The sequence below is a fragment of the Herpailurus yagouaroundi genome, unplaced genomic scaffold (assembly GCF_014898765.1).
Source record: "Herpailurus yagouaroundi ecotype Mexico unplaced genomic scaffold, PumYag 195, whole genome shotgun sequence".
NCBI lineage: Eukaryota > Metazoa > Chordata > Mammalia > Carnivora > Felidae > Herpailurus > Herpailurus yagouaroundi.
In genome coordinates, this window is record NW_024412426.1 from 7,307,632 (window position 1) to 7,328,468 (window position 20,837).

The 20,837-nt window shown below is 54.0% G+C and overlaps 1 protein-coding gene across 1 annotated transcript in view; it reads left to right on the top strand.

The window, feature by feature from the left end:
- The window catches only part of LHX4 (LIM homeobox 4), a 42,258-nt gene extending 23,074 nt beyond the window's left edge, over positions 1–19,184 (top strand). Inside the window, exons 3-6 of the mRNA XM_040446486.1 lie at positions 10,729–10,931; positions 15,420–15,574; positions 15,918–16,089; positions 18,262–19,184. Coding sequence (XP_040302420.1) covers positions 10,729–10,931; positions 15,420–15,574; positions 15,918–16,089; positions 18,262–18,656 — 925 coding nt within the window. The 3' untranslated portion in view covers positions 18,657–19,184. The remainder of the gene's footprint in view (positions 1–10,728; positions 10,932–15,419; positions 15,575–15,917; positions 16,090–18,261) is intronic.
- The last annotated feature ends 1,653 nt before the right edge of the window (positions 19,185–20,837 follow it).

Genomic DNA, 20,837 nt, shown 5'->3' on the forward strand with positions numbered 1-20,837 from the left:
TCCACTTTTCTGGATTACCCTGAGGATGAAGTAAGATTTAGGAAGTGCTTTGTAGTCATCATTAGGGGTTATTCTTGTTGAAGTCATGATGGTGAATGTGTATGGAAGGAGGAGAAAGAAAGAGAGAAGGAGGTTCGTAGGGGCTGAGGCTACAAAAGGCTGCAGACAAGACAGGGGTTCCGGGGTGGGACTTGTGTCCACCTGCCTGTGTCCAGTGGCAGGTCAGGTGATTGGTACAACGGTCTGCCTGGTGGTGTGGGGGCAGGTAAGAGCTACCACAAGCCCTCCCCAGGAGACGCCATCCTTCCCCGTGTGGTCCAGAGCTTTGTGGGTGTGACTGCAGCCTTCAGCCTTTTCTTCCCAGAGTGGGGTTCCTGGCTCGGGCCGGGGGAGACCAGCCTGTGTGCTTGTGTGGCCATCTCCAGCCAGCTTTTACTTTGTAGCCCCAGGAAGAGGCCACTTCAGTTCTGGGGTTGATTGCTGGTCCAGTCTGGGTCCAGGTCCTTGTGAGCCAGTGTTATTTCTGGTAACTACACACCTGCTAGCCTCCCCCCTCCACGCGCATGGCCATGTGCATGCATTCACACACACACACACACACACACACACACACATATTCTAGCAAAATGTGCTTAAGGAACCCACAGGGGGAGGGTCTCTTTGACGTGTGACTTTCCATAATTTCTGAATAGTTTATAGTCTAATTCCCTCGCTAAGCAAATTAAACCTTTTAAGGTAACGATCAGATGGTCCAGATAGTGTCTGTGCATGTGGACATTTGTAAGATTCAAACACACTGGTGGGACCAGGCCCACAGTCATTTGCGAAGGCCTGTAATCAAGGCAGAAGCAATTACTTAGCGGAGCAGCTCCCCCTGGGACCCGAGGCCGTATATCAGGCGGTGATGAGTCCGCGGATTGTCTCCCCGCCCCAGAGGCCCTGGTTCAGCTGCGCCTGCCCAGCCTGGGGCGAAGGCCTCCTGACATCTGTGGGGCCTGCAGCCCAGAGACTTTTCGGCCTTGGGGAATCTGGAGCCAAGTGGTTGCAAATCAACCTGGGAGTGAGATGGCATCTGAGCTGTGGAAACAGGTCCCCAAGCAGAGAGGGGTCTGGGTTCCTCAGGGGTGGGACCTGTGGAGGCGCCTCTTCATCCCAGGAAAACACACTGGCCAGTGGGGGGGGGGGTGGCCCCCGTCTCCTCCTCGGTGAATGTTCAACCACCTGCCCTCTCCTTCATCTCCACCCCAGGCATTCGGTCACGGGCTCCCAGCTCTTTCTATTCCCACTGCCTCTGCCCCCTCTCAGCCCCTGTCAGCTCCCCTCTGTGCAGCTGGAAGCTTCTTCCTGCCAGGCCTCCCCAAATGCCCTGCCCAGCACTTGGCCGCTGTGATCCGGCTCCGCCTCATTTCCTGCTGGTTCTCTGGCCCAGGTCACACAGGAGGGTCCCACGAGAGCCAGTGTCTGGCTTGTGGCTCTGACTCTGTGGCCCTGGGAGCCCCACTTGAGGAGAAGCCACAGGTGAATGAGAGCTGGGCTCTGTGGCCCGAGCGACGTGTCAGCGCAGCAGGTGTGAGGAGTCAGATGGGACCTCCGTCCCTGAATGTCCCTGCCACACCACCATTGAGAATGGGTCCTTAGGTCTTGGGGGACTCAAGAATCAACAAGCAACCTGCAGATGCCACAGGGGTGCTGAGACATCTGTGACACAGGGCTTCTCTGAGTGGTCTGCATGGGGGCCTTGCTAACTGCGGACACTGGGCCCGGGGTCAGGAGTCGGGGTGGCTCTTCCAGTTGTAAGCAGACATCCCAGGTGGTTCCTCTGCACAGGGCAACTTGGTGACAGCTGAGTGAACAGGCAGAGAGGAATTAGCCTGGAGTGAGCAGAGTAGGTGCCAGGAGGTTGGAATGAGAAGGAGGGGGAGTGTAGTTGAGCCGGAGACAGCTCCCAGCCTGTCCCCATCCGGGAATGGAAATACCTACCTGGGAGGGCCATTGTGCAGCTTAAATGAGGTAGCTCACATGAAATTGCCTGCGTACTATGTGCTCGATGCGTGTTTGCCGAAACTAAGGGAGGTGGGCTGGACTCTTGCAGAAGAGGGTCGGATCCGGGTCCGATGTCCCATTACCTCTTGGGAAACAAATCTATCCCCAGCTGGGAATGGGGGGAGGGTGGAGCATGACTGAGGGAAAGGGGGAGTTGGGCTCCCTAGCCCCTTCTCTGCCACTAACTAAGCTGTGTGATCTTGGACAAGTTACTACCCCTCTCTGGGCCCCAGTTTTGTTCTGTGTTAAATGAGGGGGTTGGACTGGGTAACTGGTTCTAAAGCTTTTCTAGTAGCATCCACCTCAGGATAATATTGAATGTTTATCAAGAAGAAAAGCATTATATTTAAAAAAAAAAAAACAGCACCTGGGTGGCTCTGTCAGTTAAGTGTCCCGCCTTGGCTCAGGTCACGATCTTGAGGTTTGTGAGTTCAAGCCCCGCATCTGGCTTCACGCTGACAGCATGGGACCTGCTTGGGATTTTTTTCTCTCTCCTTCTCTCTCTGCCCTCCCCCACTGTCTCTCTCAAAATAAATAAACCTAAAAAATAAAGAAAGAACCCTCCCCAGCAAAAAGCAGAGCGCTGTGGGGGCAGTTCCAATGGGTCTGGGAGCGTGTGTTGTGGGGGGCTGTGTTTCTATTCCTGAAGCTTCTGATATTACCTGGTGTCAGGCCTTCTCCAAATATGGCCCCTGTCTATGTCTGGAGAAGGCTGGCCGTTCTGGGGCAGAACTTTATGCGCCCGTGACATGGCTGTGGTGGTGATATATGTTGGAAATATTGGTACATACAGTAACAGTAAATATCAGCAACTTACCTGTCAAGTGTGGTGATAGATAAAAGAAATACATGTAGGGAAGTGTCAGCCGGGAAAAAAATATACAGCCCGCAGTAAATCACCACCAAGCAATTAAAGCATAAAATTAAGTTATGCAGTATTTTGTTTCCTCAGGACAGTGCACTGTGCTGCGTCAGCCCCCACACGTAGTCGCTGGCGTGGGCCTGGGCTCACACCCCCCAGCTGCCTCCTGATGGCCGAGTAACGAAGAACATCGGGTTCAAATCCCAGCTCCACTGTTTCCGGCTGTGTGGTCTCTCGCACGTCATCGACCCTCTCTGAACTTATTTCCTCATGCGTAAATGGGGGACGAGTATTGATGCGTACCACAGGCATAGGCATTCCTTGTTTATTCACCAGCTCTTCACAGAACACGTGTCCTGGTCCGGTACTGCTGGAGGTACTGGACTTGGCGGTGAACAAATCAGATACGGTGCCTGCTGGGCATGGAGAGATCGGGTAGACAAACAAGAATGGTGAGGTGCATCCAGGGGAGATGTGGAAGGCATGGGGGTGGTCAAGGAATGCCCCTGGAGAAGGTGACGTTTGCGGGGTAACCTGCAGGAAATGCAGACATGAGCCATGTAGGTAACTGGGGAAAGAGCACCCCAAGCTGAGGAAGCCCGAGGAGCCAGTGTGGCCGGGCGAGTGAGCAGGCAGAGTGGTAGGAGAGGAGGCTAGGTAGTCTTGGAAGGTCTCGGAGGCCAGTAAAGGGACTTCAGCTTTTACCCTGAGCCAGGGGGGAGCCACCGGAAGGTGTGGAGCAGGGGAGTGAGATGGGATCACTGTGGCCATCGTGGGGGGAAGGGCTGAAGCCACAAGAACCCTTAGTGGTGGACAAGGCGTGATGGGGCCCTGAACTAGGGAGGCAGAGGTACAGATGGTCAGAAGTGGTCCAATTCTTGACCGAATTTTGGGTAGAACCGACAGGGTTTGCTGACATATTGGGTGGACGTGTGCAAGGCTTTCAGCCTTAGTCACTGGAAGAATGAAATCACCATTCTCTGACGCAGGCGGGGCTGGGGCGGTGCAGATTCTGGGGAGGATCAGGAGTTTGGTTTCAGACATCCAAGCAGAGGCTGAAGAGACAGTGGGATATACCAGTCTGAGCTAGGCGAGAGGTCTGGGTGAGAGGTGGAAGTGAAGTCCCCAGCGAGTGGGGTAGATGGAGGAGAGGCTCCTGGGGGGGGGGGGGGGGGGGAGAAGGGACAGAGCCAGGAGAGCTGGTCCTGTAGCCAAGTGAGCACAATGTTCTAAGGAGGAGGGAGAGAGCCAATGCCATCGAAAAGTCAGGGGAGACAAGACCTGATCACTGGGCCAGCAACGCAGGGGTCATGGGTGACCTTGGCAAGTGCAGTTTGGGTTGATTGGTGGGTGACACCTGACTGGAGTGTGTATCAGTAAAGGTTCTCCAGAGAATGGAACCAGCAGGCTGTGTGTGTGTGTGTGTGTGTGTGTGTGTGTGGTGTGTGTGTAATATAAAGAGATTTATTATAAGGATTGGCTCATGTGATTTTGGAGTCAGAGAAGCCCTGAGATCTGCAGTCAGCAAGCTGGAGGCCCAGGAGGGCTGATAGTGTGTAAATTCTGGTCCAGAAACCAGCAGCGTTGAGGTCTAAGAAGAGCTGATTTTTTAGTTCAAGTTTAAAGGCAGGAAAAAGCCAATGTGACCTCTCAAGGAAGTCAGGCAGGAGGAATTTCCTCTCGATCTTGGGATAGTCAGCCTTTCTGTTCTATTCAAGCCTTCAGCTGATTGGATGAGGCCCAGCCACAATGGGGAGGGCAATCTGCTTTACTCAACCTACTGATTCATATGTTAATCTCATCCCAAAACACCCTCACACACACACTCAGAATAATGTTTGACCAAATATCTGGGCACCCCCACGGCCCAGTCAAGTTGACACAAAAAATTAACCATCAGAGTGGATTCAAGAAAAGAGTGGTGGGGCAGGGGAGGTGGTGCCTGGGTGGCTTAGTTAAAGCTTCTGGCTCTGGGTTTCAGCTCAGGTCATGGTCTCGCGATTCATGGGTTTGAGCCCCCGGTGGGTCTCCACCGCTGGAGCCTGTCTGGGATTCTCTCTCCCCGCTCCCCTGCTTACGCTGTCTCTCTCAAGATAGATAAATAAGCTAAAAAAAAAAAAAAAAAAAAAAAAAATACAGAGGAGTGGGAACAGGGGCCTTAGAGACCTTGCATGTAGATCCTTCTTTTGGGGAATTTTGCTCTACAGGGAGTAGAGAAGTTGGGTGGTAGATGGAGGGAGATGCGGGGTCAAAAGAGGGTTTTTGAAGTGGCAGAAATAATAGCCTGCTGGGTAGGATCTAGTTGAGAGGGGAAATTAATCACGTGGGGGCAAAAGGAACAGTTGCTGGAGGAATGATCTTATTAGGCAGGAAGAAAAGGACTCCGTGCCTAAGTGGGCAGCTGGCCGTGAACAGGGGCACAGGTGGTTCTGGGGTAGGAAGCAGAGGGAAGGCAGGACAAATGGGTGGCCGGACAGGACAGCTGAGTGCCCCTTTTCCCTGGGAAATGGGAAGCCACTGGCTGAGGGGTTGGGGGCGGGGAGCTGGAGAGAGGAGGTGTTTGGGAGCACAGGACAGTGAATGCACTAGGGAGTACACCTCCCTGTGGCTCCCGGGCCCTGTTGAGACACTGGTCACAGATTTGAACTGAGCCTCATCGGTGAGGTGCTGTGTCTACTCCCTGTCTGGTGGAGAAGGCAGAGGGTGGCGAGCGGGTGGTGAGGTGAGGCTGTGTGCAAGGGAGGGATTAGTAAGCAGAGGCCTTGCTGGGTGAGGAGGAAGCCGGGCCAGGAGGGGAGCGAGCACAGCACAGCGGGAGCACTAGCTGGACCCCGGTCAGCAGAGCTGTGGGGCTTGGTGCCTCGGGGAAGGAACTAGAAGGTCCAGAAGACGGCGTGATGGCTGGAAAGTACCGCTGGAGGCACTGCAGTTCCTGCCAACAGAAGGTCTGAGTGGACTAGGGGATGAGTGGCTGAGGAAGGGTAGTGGCCATGACCTTCAGAGGAAGAGGTCAGAGAATTGAGGGAGCAGGGGCAGGAAGGACTGTTGTGTGGATATCGAAGTCACCAAGCATTGTGGCAGGAAGGACAGGACCAAATTCACAGGGAGCAGGTCTGTGGATTAAGCACAGGTGTGCACACACAGGGGTGCACGGTAGGGGCTTAGTACTTGGGAAACTGCTTTTGTTAGTAGCATTTCAGTGTCCAGCGTAGGGCACCTGGGATCATAGGACAGAACTTAAAATCAGAACGTGCCAGAACATTCGTGGTATAGGATTTACATGCACCAGTTTCTAGAAGGTGTGCAGGGCCTGCCTGTTGCCCACTTTCTGCAGGATCCAGACACCCTCAGGTTAGTCCACACCCCCCACCCCCCACCAGGCTTGTCGACAGTAGCAGGGGTGGACAGGTAAATGGGCAGATGGGAGCTCAGGCTGAGCACTGGACCCAAGGGTGAGACTGAGGACACGGGCCTGGCCCCTGTTGGCTGACATCTGGTGCGTTTCCTTAGCCAGTGGTCTAGGCCCCTGAGGCCCGCCCTCAGTGGGGGGCAGAAGTGTGGAAGGTGCAGGCAGGGTCAGTCGCTGTGCTGGGGGTCACCCCCGGGGTGAAGGGTCCCAGAGCAGCCCCTGCATTGCAGGTCTGGGGGCCACATACTCTGGGGCTCAGAGCAGCTCAGAGCTCCTCTCCCCAAGTTCCCTTCTGGGGTGGGGACAGCACGGCTGGCTTCCCAGTGGAGGTTTGCTGTGATGCCTGCCATGTGCCAGCAGAGCTCTCAGAAGCCCGAGTTCGAGCCCGATTCTCTCTCTCGTTGCCTTTGTGAGCCGCGGCCGGCACCTCACCATCTGAGCCTCAGTTTCTCATCTGTTAGCAGGTATCGTAATACCTGCCTCTACGTTGGACACGCAGGTGACATCTGTCGAATGTGCATGATGATGGCACAAAGCGGGATGCAAAGTTGTATTTTCGTCCACTGCAGCCTCACTGCAACCCGGGTTTGAGTACTTTCTCGGAAAAGCTTTTGACAGGAGTTCTTGTGTTCTGTGTCCTTCCCCGATGGTTCAGACACACTTTTGGTTTTTGTTGTTGTTGTTGTTTTTGTTGTTTTGTTTTATTTTTTTTGTTGTTGTTTAAGTTAATTTATTTGAGAGAGAGAGAGAATACGAGCAGGGAGGGGCAGAGAGAGAGAGAGAGAGAGAGAGAATCCCAAGCAGGCTCCACACTGCCAGCATGGAACCTGATGCAGGGCTCAAACTCACGAACCTTGAGATCGTGGCCTGAGGTGAAACCAAGAGTCAGTCGCTTAACCTACTGAGCCACCCAGTTGCCCCCAAACACACTTTTTAAGGAGTTCATGTGTTTTTTCCTTTGCTCGTTCAGTGGGTCTTTGTTGCCTGTCTACTACAAGCTGGGCAGGGATAAGAGAATTTCCAGTGATGTTGGTCTGAGTAGGAAAGGAACTTGGGCCATTAGTAAGTCCTTCCTCGAATTTTCTTTGTCATTTGGATCACCTCTAGCTGCTTTCCCTGGGGAGACCAGGTGTCCCTGGAGGCCTGGCCAGAGAGATGGTCCTTCTGGTGAGCAGGGCACGGCAGGTTGCAGCAAGAAGGCAGGGCCCTGCACATAGGAGGTGCTTGGGGACAGGAGGAAGGGGGTACTGCCTGGGAAATCTCTCAGAAGCCTTTTCTTGGGGCACCTGGGTGGCTCAGTCACTTAAGCGTCTGACTTCAGCTCAGGTCACGATCTCATGGTTCGCGGGTTCGAGCCCCGCATCAGGCTCTGTGCCGACAGCTCAGAGCCTGGAGCCTGCTTTGGATTCTGTGTCTCCCTCTCTCTCTGCCCCTCCCTGGCTCACACTGTGTCTCTCTCTCTCTCTCTCAAAAATAAGTAAAACATTAAAAAAAAAAAAAAAAGGAAGCCTCTTCCTTGGCTGGCATCCAGCTCCACCCCCACTCCAGTGTCCTTCAAATGTGGTCAGGTTGGTTAGACATTGCCTCTCTCAGCAGCCAAGCTCACAGTTTTACCTTATTTTGGACCAGGGGATTTAAACTATGGCCGTCTCGTTATTGCCTGTCACAGAAGGAGTCATCCAGCTTATCCAGGCACGGCTGTCTCCTCTGTGACCCCGGCTGGTCTAAGCTCTGGGAGCTCGGGGACAGTGTCCTCACTACCCTCCCTCTCCAACAAGGCAGCACCTTTTTCTGGGGCCACGGATTCTGACCAGCAGGTGGCGGGGGTGCCCCTTGGCGCTCTGGGAGCCCTGCAGGTTAAGGGGGTGCCCAGAGTCCCCTCATCGAGGATCCTGCTGGCTGTGCTCCAGGGGAGGAAGGTAGTAGGGAGCAACTTCCACTTACCATCGGTATAAATCCCACAATCAGGAAAATTGCTTCAATTGCTAAAAAACGCTGGTGGGAAAGTCCATTTATTTTTCATTTTTCTTGTGCACTTGCCACCCTTATGCATGAATCACTGTCGGTATGTAGATTAAATTTATACCCCCGTTATCTTTCATGTCTCTGGGGCTCTGGTTACTGAAAGCCACGGTCTGCTTCTTAGTGGTGAGAGAGACGTGGTCCTCTCCCAGGGCACTGCCACTGGGGGTCTTCACTGTGTTCTGGAGCCTCCCCTTAGCGCTCCTCACCTCAACAAGATCAGACTTGGTGTCTGGAGAACTCTCTGGAGCTGCTGTGGCTCCAGCATCTGCAGCAAAGGATTTGGACACTGGACCCTTAGTGTTTTATGTGGGAGGGCTTCCAGGGAGTGTGAATTGGTCGGGACAAGATACACAAACTGCAGGCATTTTGAAAACACACTCTAGTAACACATATACACACAGGCTTCCTTTCTCTTTGTCCCTCCAACACACACACACACACACGCACACGCACACAAGCACATACTCACACAGGATACAACCGGGTGCCTGCCTACCTGCCCCTTTAACACAAATGACCTGGTTAGACAGCAGTTGTTGAAGAAGCCTGTTTTCGCAGGTGTTCTGGGAGGTGTAGAACTTTCTAGATGCGACAGTATACTTTGTTCTCCATCCTCAGATTTAGCATCTCCGTGTACATCCTCTAAAAGCATGGGTCTCTATTTGCTGATTTATTCATTCAACAAATGTTAACTCTCCTTTCCTGGATCCTGTGCCCCTTTGAGAATCTGATGAAACCCCTCATGATGCACAAATTTGAATGACTCTGGGGTGGTTTGCAGAGCCCGTCCTGAGCCTCGGGCTAAGAACATCAGCTCTGGAGGTCTGCTCCTGTGCCACCCGCAGTCCCCCCTCCACCTCCTCCTCGCCACACCAAGAGACTTTCCAGCAGTTCAGGGGTCTGGGGTCCTTCCAAGCCAGATGCCCCAGCCCCTCACACCCCAACACCCTTCTCAGACCTCATCTCAGAAAAGCAGTCCCCTGGGCCACACTTCTAGACTTAGAGACCCCCCCACTTCTCTCTCTGTGACACTGTTCCCGGGAGGGGAGCTTCTGAAGCCGCAGCTGGCCATGCCTGCTCCAGGCCCCTGCAGCCCCCCAGCAGGTATCATTACTGCATAAGAGACCCATCATTCTGCATTAATCTGGGATTCATCATGATAGCCATGACCATAATTAATTTATTTGGTATTAATGTGGATGAAATATGTACTGTCCTTTCAGGGGAAATCAGGCTGCCTATAAGCATTAGTTAAAAGGACCATTAAAATCAAACCTTCCCCAGATCCATTAGGCGAAGTCTTTCATCCTGAAGAAGATAAAGTTCTGCTGTGTGAAATGTCATGAATAATTAGGTTGATTGCTGTTTTAAACTCTGCCCCTGCCTCTCCAACCCCTCCCGCCTCCCTCCTGAAGGAGTGAAGACTCACCTGTAGTGGAGCACCCCCTTCATCACCCATGTCTACACTGGCCCCAGATTCCCCTCTGGCCTCCATGATCACCGGCGAGGCTCCATGTCTGTGGGCAGCGTGGGAAGGAGGCTTAAATGACCCCACTGGACTATATTTTCAATGTGTCTGCTTCTCCCGCCCTCCCGCCCTTGGCCCAGGGTGGCGGTAGGCGCCTTCCTCTTGCCTCAGTGCTGGTCCAGAAAGGTGTAGACCAGGGAGAGGGCCATAGCAGCACTGTGCAAACAGAGGTCTGTAGACTCCTTGTCCTGAATGGCATAGGGATGCGAACATGCAGATTCCTGGGACCACCTCAGACCAGTGCATTTCAGGGGCTGTACATGGGTAGGGGGTGGTGGTTGGCATGGAGAGCTTTGGCGTGTGCCAGAGGGGAGAGGCAGGAGAGAGAAGCCTTCGGGAGATCCCTGCTCCTGCTGCCAAAGTCAAGTTTCTCCAGAACTCCAGCATGGACGCTGGCACGTGCTGTCTCCTGGCTCCTCTTGCGGGAGCATAAAGAGGTGCTAGCTGGATGCTTTTTGCACACCAGCCCGTGAACACACACAGTGGCCCCGTGGCGCTGGTCCTCTAGGCCTCACCATACAGTCAAAGACCAGGATGTGGAGGGTGAAACAGCCTGCTCAGAGGGGACCCAGAGGGCTATTAACCGGGCATGCGGGAGCCCCTGGCTTGTCAGCCCGGAAGAGGCACGGGAGACTGGCTCTGATCCGGCCTCTTCATTTTGTGGGGAAAGAGCCCGGGGCACAGAGCCATGAGGCTAGAGACAGAGGGGACCGGATGGTAAGCACCGGGTGGCCCAGGCTTTGACGCCCATGGACACCGCAGAACGGTGGGCAGGAGAGGGGCTGGTATGATAGGAAGTGGGGGGCAGCCAGACACCCCCCCTCCACACTGAGCTCCAGTCCCTTCCTGCTGCCTTGACAGGCGCTTCGGCACAAAATGCACGGCCTGCCAGCAGGGCATCCCCCCGACCCAGGTGGTGCGCAAGGCGCAGGACTTTGTCTACCACCTGCACTGCTTCGCCTGCATCATCTGCAACCGGCAGCTGGCCACGGGGGACGAGTTCTACCTCATGGAGGACGGGCGGCTGGTGTGCAAGGAGGACTACGAGACGGCCAAGCAGAACGGTGAGCTTCCCCCCACCCCTGCCCCGCCCCGACCTCTGCCCGGGGCCGCCCGCTGCCCGCTCCTCCCCGGTCCTGGCGGCCAATCCCTTGGAGGAGCCCTGCTCCCTTGGAGCCCTGCTCGCTGGCGCCCTGCCTCCTCGGAGAAGCATCCCCAGATCTCTGCAGGACGGTTCATTCTCCACACCCCCCACCCTTTCGCACCCGCTGGCTTCACCGATCAGGTTCCGGTCAGCGAGAGCGTGCTGTCCCCTCCACTGCTTGGTGGGCTTAAGAACAGCCAGGGGCCTCGTGCTTTTCGTGCCGGTGGCTCCTTGCCTGGGGTGGGCCTGGGAGGGGGCGCTGTCTCCCAGTGGACACTGGGGTTGCTCATCTGCCTTGGGTATTGGGGTTCACGTGTTCCTCCGCATTCCCACGCCTCCAAGGCCTCACTGAGTGAGAGCACTAGTGTTGGCCCAAGTCAGCTTCTATTTCAGTCAACTGTCTTGTTTCCCCTGTCAGACCTCAGGCTTGTCGAGGGCAGGGTCTCCCCCTTCCTTGCGTCCCGAAGTCCCTGATGCAGGATCAAGCGCTCGGCGAGTCTGCGCCTTGGGAGGCTCCAATCTGCCATATAACTTCCCGTCCACCTCCCCTTCCCCCAGCCCCCTCAGGGCCATCGTCCAGGATCTTCGGCAGAGACCCCTGCACGGCTGAGGCTGATGTCAGGCCCCACCCAGCACGTGGTCGCCACACCTGGAAAACCTGCCCTCACATGGTCAGCCGAGGCAGCAGCTGCTCTGGGCCTAGACAGCTCTGAACCCTCAGAAAGTCCAAGCCTGACTCCCCGTCTCCTGTAGCCCCACCTCAGGCTCCTCACTCACAGCTGGGCCCCCAGGTGGTGTGCCCTTCGCCCTGGCTCCAGATCTGGCATTTGGCCAAACGCAGCCTGGGGGATCTCAGATGCACAAAATTCACAAAACATCAAGGCCATTTGCCTTTGACTAGAATCTTTATCAACTGAGGGTGTGACTGCAGAAAGCAGCTCTGGACAGCTCTGGGCTTGATGAAAACAAAAACCCCAAAAAACAAAAAGCAAAGCAACAACAAATTTCATGCATCTCCTTCTAGATCTTTCCTGGCACATGTGTGTTATATAGATCTGATCCGTACATGGAGAAACTGATTTTTCTGCCCAGAAACCACAGTTTCAAGTGAGGGTTTTGTGGTGGTGAGGAGGCAGAGGTACAGAGGCCCTTTTTGTGAGGCAGCCAGCTTTGGTGGGCGGCGGGCAGGAAGGCACCGCAGGGGTGCCGGAGTCAGGGGCGTCCTCTCTCTTCTCCTAGAGCTTTGGAATCGATTCTGATGTCATAGAAGATTAGGGCATCTTGTCGGGGATAAACCATCAAGGCAGATGGACTCAGAGATCCCAGCTGCCTTTGGACCTCTGATGCCCTTCCCCAGAGATACTAAGAATTGCATGAGCTCCCTCCAGGCGGGAGGCTGCTTCTCCTCATCAGAGGCCTTGTTTAGACCCTGAGCATCCACGGCCTGGCATCCACCGCTGCTGGGGATGGTTCCAGAGGAGGGGGAGACTTAGCTGGGGAGGCAAGAATGACAGTCGGGTGCACACTTTTCATCAAGGATCATTTGTGCCATAGCAGACCTCTGTAGGACTCTGGATTTGGCATCAGAGGCTGGTGGGCATTGCTGCTCAGTCACTAACGTGGGGGTCCCCTGGCCAGTCGTGTAACTGGTTGAGTCTTGGCTTCTCAGCTCAGTAGGGTCAGTAGGAGATGGGGAACAGCACCTGCCACATGGAGCTGTTTCCTGAGGGTTAAATAGGATGAGGCTTGTGGAACGGGATGCTGAAGGAGGGTGAGACCAGCGAGGAAGACGAACAAGCAGGGAGGTGAGATCTGCTGTAGGTTTTCAAGTAGCAGAAGGTTACACAGCATTCCTGACGTGTTCCTCCTGCCTCTGGCTGTTGGTGGGCAGGGCCCAGCCCATCCTGTGAAATCTGAGTGATCCTTAGTGCAGCCGGGGACCTTTATCTGCTTTGGGACATTTGGCTTTTTTTTTTTTTTTTTGTTTATGTTTTAATTCTTCCTTGCTAATCTAAACCCTCTTTCAGGCTTATAGTTCCCTTCCTGGTGCTACACAAAGGACCTAATATCAGCTATTTGTACCTTAGTGTGAATGATTTTGTTCATTTGTTATATCTCCCTGGATATTTGCATTTTCAATATAATGAGGTTGCATTTTATGCCGGGGACAAGTGCTAGGAGACCCTGCATAATTCAAAACTAACATATTTTAAGACTAATTTTCCCATAGGAATTAATGTAAAAAGTAGGAGGGGGGGATGTATTCTGGAAGCACATAAATCCATAACCAGTGAAGTGTATCTTTGCCTTAATGCTACTTTTTATTTTCTCAGCACTATCTCTAATACCTTGCAGAATGCTCTCTCCTAAATTAACAGCCTAGGATATCATGGTCTCGCTTGGCCTTCCTCATAGCGTTTTATCACATTTAACTTCCGTACCAAAGTTATTGATTTTTGGGTACATTTTTCAGCATGAGCACTGCCACCACTACTTAATGAATACTTGGATGACATTGTTATAGGATATAAAAAAGATTTTAAATTATAATAACAGTGAATGTTAAAATAACAGCATAATAGTTCCCATAATCGCAAGAAGGAAGTCCTATGGACGTAGACAGCAGTTCTGAACAGAGGGGCCACCGGCCCAGGATGATGGGTATATCCCAGTGCGCCACCAGCCCAGGATGACAGGTATATCCCCGTGGCACTGCCATCTAGCCATGGTGACAACAATTTCTAAATCACGAGGCCAGCTTATTTAAAAATTAGGCAATTCTTGATGAATTAAAATTTTCTGATGGTTTTATGATTTCAAATTTTATATCTAAAGCCTATACAGGTATTTTTTAAGTGCACTATTTCATACTGGCATCAAACGCTGGCATGCTGTTATCTCTGTAAATATGGGCAGAAGGGATTGATTCCTTATAACAGAGTTTGAAATATAGAGAGTTTTGGAGGCTTTCCTCAGTTTCTCCCACGATGGCTCTAAAAGCCTTTCTCTTTGGATCCAGGGCTCCAAGGGAGGGATGGGGTGGCAGGGGGTTGCGGACGATAATAGCTCTGCTAGAGGAGAAAACAGCCCAAGGAGAAGAGAGGACAAGGGACTTCGTCCTCCCTCTGCTGTGTGCATGACTGCAGCGTGGACTCGGGCTGTATAACAGGCTGCCCAACTTAGGGCAGATGGCATTGCGCCAGGCTTCAGAGTGGGGAGGTAACTCGCCCACATCACTCACTCAACTCAACAAGAAGGTTGAGCCCAAGTCTTTGGGCTGCAAGAAAACCTTTTCAGAACTGTCGTGAGCACTGAATGCACACAGAGTTCTCAGATCACACCAGGCACATAGTAAGTGCTTAGCAAACATTGGCTTATTGTTGTTCCTAAGAGAGGGTTTTCTTGAATGGGAAAGAAGGAAGAGAGAAACAGGGTGGGAATGTAGTAGGGACATCTTATAGGACACACAGGGGAGGAAGCACAGAAAACCCAGAGAGCCAGGGACATGGTGGCTGACCTACTCTTTGCTGACTCAGGGATGCCATGCAGAGAGGATGGGTGTAAGTCTAGTGCCGGGAGAGGAGATGAGCCGTCTGCACTTGGCTGTGTGCTGCTGACTGCACCCGGATGCCTCTGTGCCTGACTGAACAAACCAGCCTCTAACAGTATTCTGCTCAGAATCCACTGAAGGCTGATCCGCCAGTATGTTGTCCTGAGCACTCTTTAGACCGGTGGTTTTCTAAAAATTTTGGCTGTGACTCAGAGTAAGGAACTCATTTTACGTTTCAGCTCACCACACCTATTCAAACAGTGAGCACTAAGCAAGTCCCGGAAGCGATGCTTGCCCTCATCTGTCCCGTCTCATCCCATCCGTCCTACTTCCTCGAAAGGTTCTCGGTTGACATTACAACCCGCTCACGCGTTCTGACCCATAATTGATGAACACCGCTTAGGGGTCACCCCCCGCTGAGCCCAGGGAGGCCACCCGGAAGGGGCCTGCGGGCAGGAGGGGCAGGGGCGCCTGGGGTGGCCCAGAACGCACTTCACCCACCCTGGCTCATTCGCCTTCACAGCCCAGCTACCGATCCACAGGGACATCCAATCAGAGTGTTTGCCAGGACAGGGAAGTGCATGGAATTGCGCACCTTGGGTCTGGTGGGAGCCCCGGGAGACGGAGAAGGGTGGGGAGCTGAGGGAGGGACTGTTGTCCTCATGTTCCTGTGAGTCGGGAGGGCCCGTGGTGAGGAGAGGGCTCCGTGGGGGTGGGGACCGTGCCACTCTGTCGTTCACCGTTCCGGCCCGCGGCTCTGCCCACGGCGGGCAGGGCTGCGTGAGGAGAGGAGGAAGGGGGACGAGCCCCAGCCGCTTCGGGCAGGCAGAGCCCTGTAAGGAGTGCTCTTCACCGCAGATGACTCTGAGGCCGGAGCGAAGCGGCCCCGGACCACCATCACAGCCAAGCAGCTGGAGACGTTAAAGAACGCTTACAAGAACTCCCCCAAGCCTGCCCGGCACGTGAGGGAGCAGCTGTCCTCGGAGACCGGCCTGGACATGAGGGTCGTACAGGTGAGACGCCCTGGCCTCCTCTGCTTTCTCGGGGCCCCAGGCCTGCGCCCTCCTGCTGGGCCTGGGACAGGGCCCCGGTGTCCTGTGCCCTCTACACGCTACAAGGGCGAGGCTCAGGGCGCGCCCGGGGAGCTGGGCTTCGGGCCGTGACCCTGGGAAGCTTGTGGAAACAGGGACAGAGTCCTGAGGCCCAGGCAGAGGGAGTCGTGGACACATCACCCTCCTGGCCCTGAACTCCATGGAGGCTTCAGGGCCTGGCTCCAGCTGCCTGTCTTGGGGACCCTGGGGGCTCTGGGTTTGTGGCGGACACCCCCCGAGCGTGTCCCTTCTGCTTGTGCGGCAGGTTTGGTTTCAGAACAGAAGGGCCAAGGAGAAGCGCCTGAAGAAGGACGCGGGGCGGCATCGCTGGGGGCAGTTCTATAAGAGCGTCAAGAGGAGCCGGGGAGGCAGCAAGCAGGAGAAGGAGAGTTCTGCCGAGGACTGTGGGGTTAGTGACAGTGAGCTGAGCTTCCGAGGTGAGCAGGGCTGGAGGGGCGAGGCCGAGGCCTTAGGAAAGGCCCCTGGGAAACAGTAATTCTTGATGCTCAGGAGGGATCTTTCTTGAGGCCTTGACGGCTGCCTCCAGCACATAGGCTCTTCCCTGCGACTCGCAGCAAAGGAGGGGGGCGGTGGTGGGGATGGTGGAGGCCGCGTCAGTGGGACAAGGAGTAGGGAACAAGAGAGCTCTGCTGCTGAAATGTGGAAGCCGGGTTCCCTAGGCCCGTGGGCCCCAAGGCCTCCCCTCCTTTCCTGCTGACTGGGGCTCTCACCAGCCCGGGGGAAGCCGTAAACAGACCGCTGTGTCTCAGCCCTGCATTTCCCTCCTCTGCAGGGGCATGGGCCTCCCTCCCGGGATCCCCTAGAGTGACCCCTCTCTCCTTTCCTGGTGGTGGTTGGGGAGGACATGCTCTATAGGCCCCATGCCCTGGGAAGTCAAGACTGTGAGTGCCTGTGAGAAGGGGGCAGGCCTCGCTTCTGAAATCCCTTCCCCCACTGCTCACTTCATCCTGTCCCCTGCACATAAGCTTCGCAGCATGCGCTACATTCAGATTTGTGCATCAGCAAAATTGCAAATTCCTGCATGTTTCGGATCCGGAGGTTATTTGCAAAAAGCCATAACTGTTCTCATGTACTGAGTCCTCAGCTGTGGAAGGTCTTCTGTCGTGGGTGGATAGAAAGAGTAGGGAGCTGGGGGTCAGAAGTCTGGTTGCTGATTGTGGCTCTCTCAAGCCGATTCACTTTTCTTGAGCCTCAGTTTCCCCCTCTGTAAATGGGGATGAACTGCGTCCTTGCCCACCTCACAGTGGTGTTGTGGGGTTCAGTGAACACAGCTGACCATGCATGTGTCTGGGGGAAGCTCAGCACAGTTTTATAGTCGGAGACATGACTGTCCCCACGGCGAGCCTGTGGCCCCCACAGAGGGCCCTGCCGTATCGGATGACAGGTATGGGCAAAAGGCCAAGTAATGGCTGTTTTCCAGTGTAGCTGAGCCTTCGTCTCTCTGCTTCCTTTTAAAGGGCATGAGTTCTCCTCGCCCCTTCGCATTTTCAGGTTGGAGCAGGGGGCAGGCCTAGGGCAGGCCCTCAGAAGGAATGCGTGTTGAAGTCCAGTCTGGGGAGGCTTGATGGGAATTGGTGCACAGGCCCGGGGTGGGAACAGAAGAGGAGGTTGGGGGGCAGAGGACAGAACAAGCTGCCCACCAGGGCGCGATGCCCCAAGAGGACTGTGGCTCACTCTAGAGGCCTGCCCTGCGGGGCCCTGGGAAGGGCCCAAGGGCCTATGCTCACCCTCCAGTCCTGTTGGTGGGGTTAGGAAAGCCATTTAATCTCATCTGAGCTGCAAAATCAACGTGTGGAGCAGGCAGGATTGTTAAGTCTTGCTTTGTAGCTCTTTTCTGTTGGGTGCAGCTGGGTCCCCAGGTCGACACGTCAGGGGTCTCTCTGGGCAATTATAGAACTCTTCATTTCTGAAGACTAAAAGTGCTCGCCTCTGTTGGACAGGTGAATTCTTCTAGGTAGCACACATTCCATTAGAAACCCTTAATGAAATTCATCAAAAAACTGGAAGGACCATTTGCCTTCCTCACGTCAACACTTTGTCCCCAGTGAAGAGCTTATTCGATAGAGAGAGAAACCAAGTCCTTTGCTGTTGAACCTCTTTTCCAGGTGGAACAGAAGGATTTTCGTATACATGCCTAAGAGTGGTCCTCAGCTATCCTTACCACATGGGCCTGCTTCTTTCCCAACCAACCAAACCAAGCCCTTTTCTCAGCTTGAAAGCTTTCATATTAAATCCTGTCAGCATGTAGTTTCCATTGGTAAGGTTGATAACATATGACCCACAAACCTCAGGCATTCCTATTCTTTACTGTAGCCATCTTAGTACATGAGCACCATGGGACCAACAAACACCCCAAACATTTGTCCAGTCTTCTGGGATCTGCATTTAGTCTCTGCAGGTGTTTCTTATTTTCCCCCCTGATGCGGGTCAGTCTGTGGGGGACACGTTGGTGTCTGACTCATGCACGGCAGCGAGGCAGCTGCCGTCCTTGGGCTTCTTTCTTGGTCATGTGTATTCCTAGGTTGTGAAGAACAGGGACCACTGGAGTCCTGGCGGCTGACAATAAATCTCCGTTCTTTTGTCCACAGAGGATCAAATTCTCTCAGAACTTGGCCACACCAATAGGATTTATGGCAACATGGGGGACGTTACAGGCGGACAGTTAATGAATGGGAGCTTCTCCATGGACGGGACAGGACAATCCTATCAGGACTTGAGGGATGGGAGCCCCTATGGAATCCCCCAGTCTCCATCCTCCATATCGTCCCTGCCATCCCACGCTCCTTTGCTCAATGGGCTGGATTACACGGTGGACAGTAATTTGGGCGTCATTGCGCACGCAGGGCAGGGAGTGAGCCAGACGCTGAGAGCCATGGCTGGGGGACCCACCTCTGACATCTCCACAGGAAGCAGTGTAGGCTACCCCGACTTTCCAACTAGCCCAGCCTCTTGGCTCGATGAAATGGATCATCCTCCTTTTTAAACATCTCTCCTCCCCACCCTACCCGTCCTGGCTTGAGAGAATATCTTCAAGGATCGAAAGAGACTTGCCTTTTAAGGATCAAAAGTGCACCAATGTGAATTTCCATTATTTTCAATGGAAGTCCTCCGCTGATCCCTAGGTGGTCGAGAGACCACACTAGGGCACTGTTATCCTGGGGAAGTGGTGGGAACACGGCCTCCTCTCAGAACACGGCACAGGGGCGCACAGCCTAGAGCGCTAGGGTGCTGCTTGGTGGCTTCCTCCCCTGCCCCCTGCCCTGCTTACAGGCTTTGGCTGCTCAGTGCTTGGGAGCACGCGGTGACCGTCAGGCCACCTTGGCCTTTGGGAACTCTGCTCCGACTGGTGTGTCTCGTGAGATGTTTCCCGAACCACTGCTCTCACCAGAACTGAGATTCCTGAGGCAGAGGCATCACGGCCCTTGAGTATAATAAAAGTGATTTCTGGACCACCCTATTGAACTCTAATTTTGAAAATAAAAAGTCACTTATTAAAGGTCAGTGAAAACTTTGATGGCCACCGTTTGATATTGAATACATGTCCCCTTCTTCTTCTTCTTCTTCTTCTTTTTTTTGCTGTGAGAAATGTGACTTCTTCCCTGCCCAGAAGTCCAAGGCAGACAACACTTCTCAGTTTTGGTTTTAAAGAAACCCCATCCCTGTCACTGAATCCCTGATGGCAAGAAGTGGTTTTCCTTGCAGGTGACTCAGGCCGGAGCTGAGTGGCCCTGGACCATCACAGTGACTGCCCGACGAGTCCCCTCGGTGCACAGTGTGCCTTTTTAATTTGCTCGTTATCATTTATTCCACAAGACAGGCTGAGGGGTACAAAGTGATCAAAGCTAAAATGCGGAGAGAACAGAACGACAATCAGTGAGAGCGTGCGGTCTGCTTAGCCGGGTCAGCAGGCCGCCTCCCAGCGCTCCCCATCCTGTAGGCTGAAATGACACGGAGTCCGTTTGTGGGAGTCGCTGTAGATGAGGTTGCAAGCCCACCCCAGCTGCAGCCAACCCTTCCCAGCCCTTTAAAAAGGAGAGATTTCGCCACCGTGGTAGCCAGCTCGGTTGGATGGTTTTGGTATCTTGCAAGAACTAGTAATGCTTTTCGGCCTCTCTTGGTTGGGAGGGATCACTAGGGAGCAGCCCTAAGATCGTCCAAAGGGTTCCAAGTGGTCCTCGGGCCGCCAGTTTCTGGGCTGCTGGTGCTCCAGGCCTGTGCTCAGACAGGCAGAGCTCTCCAGCCGGTGGCTGTGTGGACTCTCAGCCTGCAGGTTTGTTCTAGCCCATCACCCAGAGGGCGAGGCCGACCCCTGCTTCAGCTGCACCCCTGCGGCAGCCTGCACTTCTGTGGGAAGTGCCTGGTGTTACGCACCTCACCTCCACCTCTGTCCATCAGGAAGTTGTCCGTGTGCACGCTGGAATTTAGGCAGGATTTCTCCCAGTACCCTTGGGAAATGCTGGTTTGCTTCTTCCGGCTTCCGGCCTCCATTTTCTTAATCAAGATCAGAGAGCAGGAGAGGGTGACATGGCATTGCCTTTCTTCCACTAAAGGGATGGGGCCAGAGATCCGAAGGGCCCCTCCTCCTGTGGACGGTTCGTCACCTTTTGAGGACCACAGGGTTTAGGCACGTGGTAGGCGGGCTAATGGTAGACAAAAACCACTTCCTCTTTGGCTGCTGCATCTATTGTAAATTCCTTTCCAGGAACGAAACTGAGGTCCGTCCAGCTTCTTTAAAATACATAGTCAGTAAATTCCTGGGATCAGCCTTCATGCCACGTTTTCTCTGCTCCATTTGGATTTTGTACCCTTATTTTGTGGGGTGCTGCAATTGCTGTGAGTTTTGCTTGGACAGTCTACAAATGTAGACGTCCGGAGGCTCCAGGTGTAGGGATGCTGGTGTATTACGCCTAGCCAATTCCGCTGCTGGGAATCCCCGAGTAGTGTGAGCCCTGGCAGTGGGGGCAGGGGCACACATGCAAGCTGATAAGCCACGTGAAGGAAAGGAAGACACAACTGTCTCTTTGGAGGACAGCTGCTTAAACACACGATTCTTAGCCGGCTGCTCACCATACAGAGGAGACGGTGCTGGGCGACGAACCAGTGACACACCGTCCTACCCAGACCACTATCTTGGCTGGACTGTTTGGCCTAGTATCTCACACGA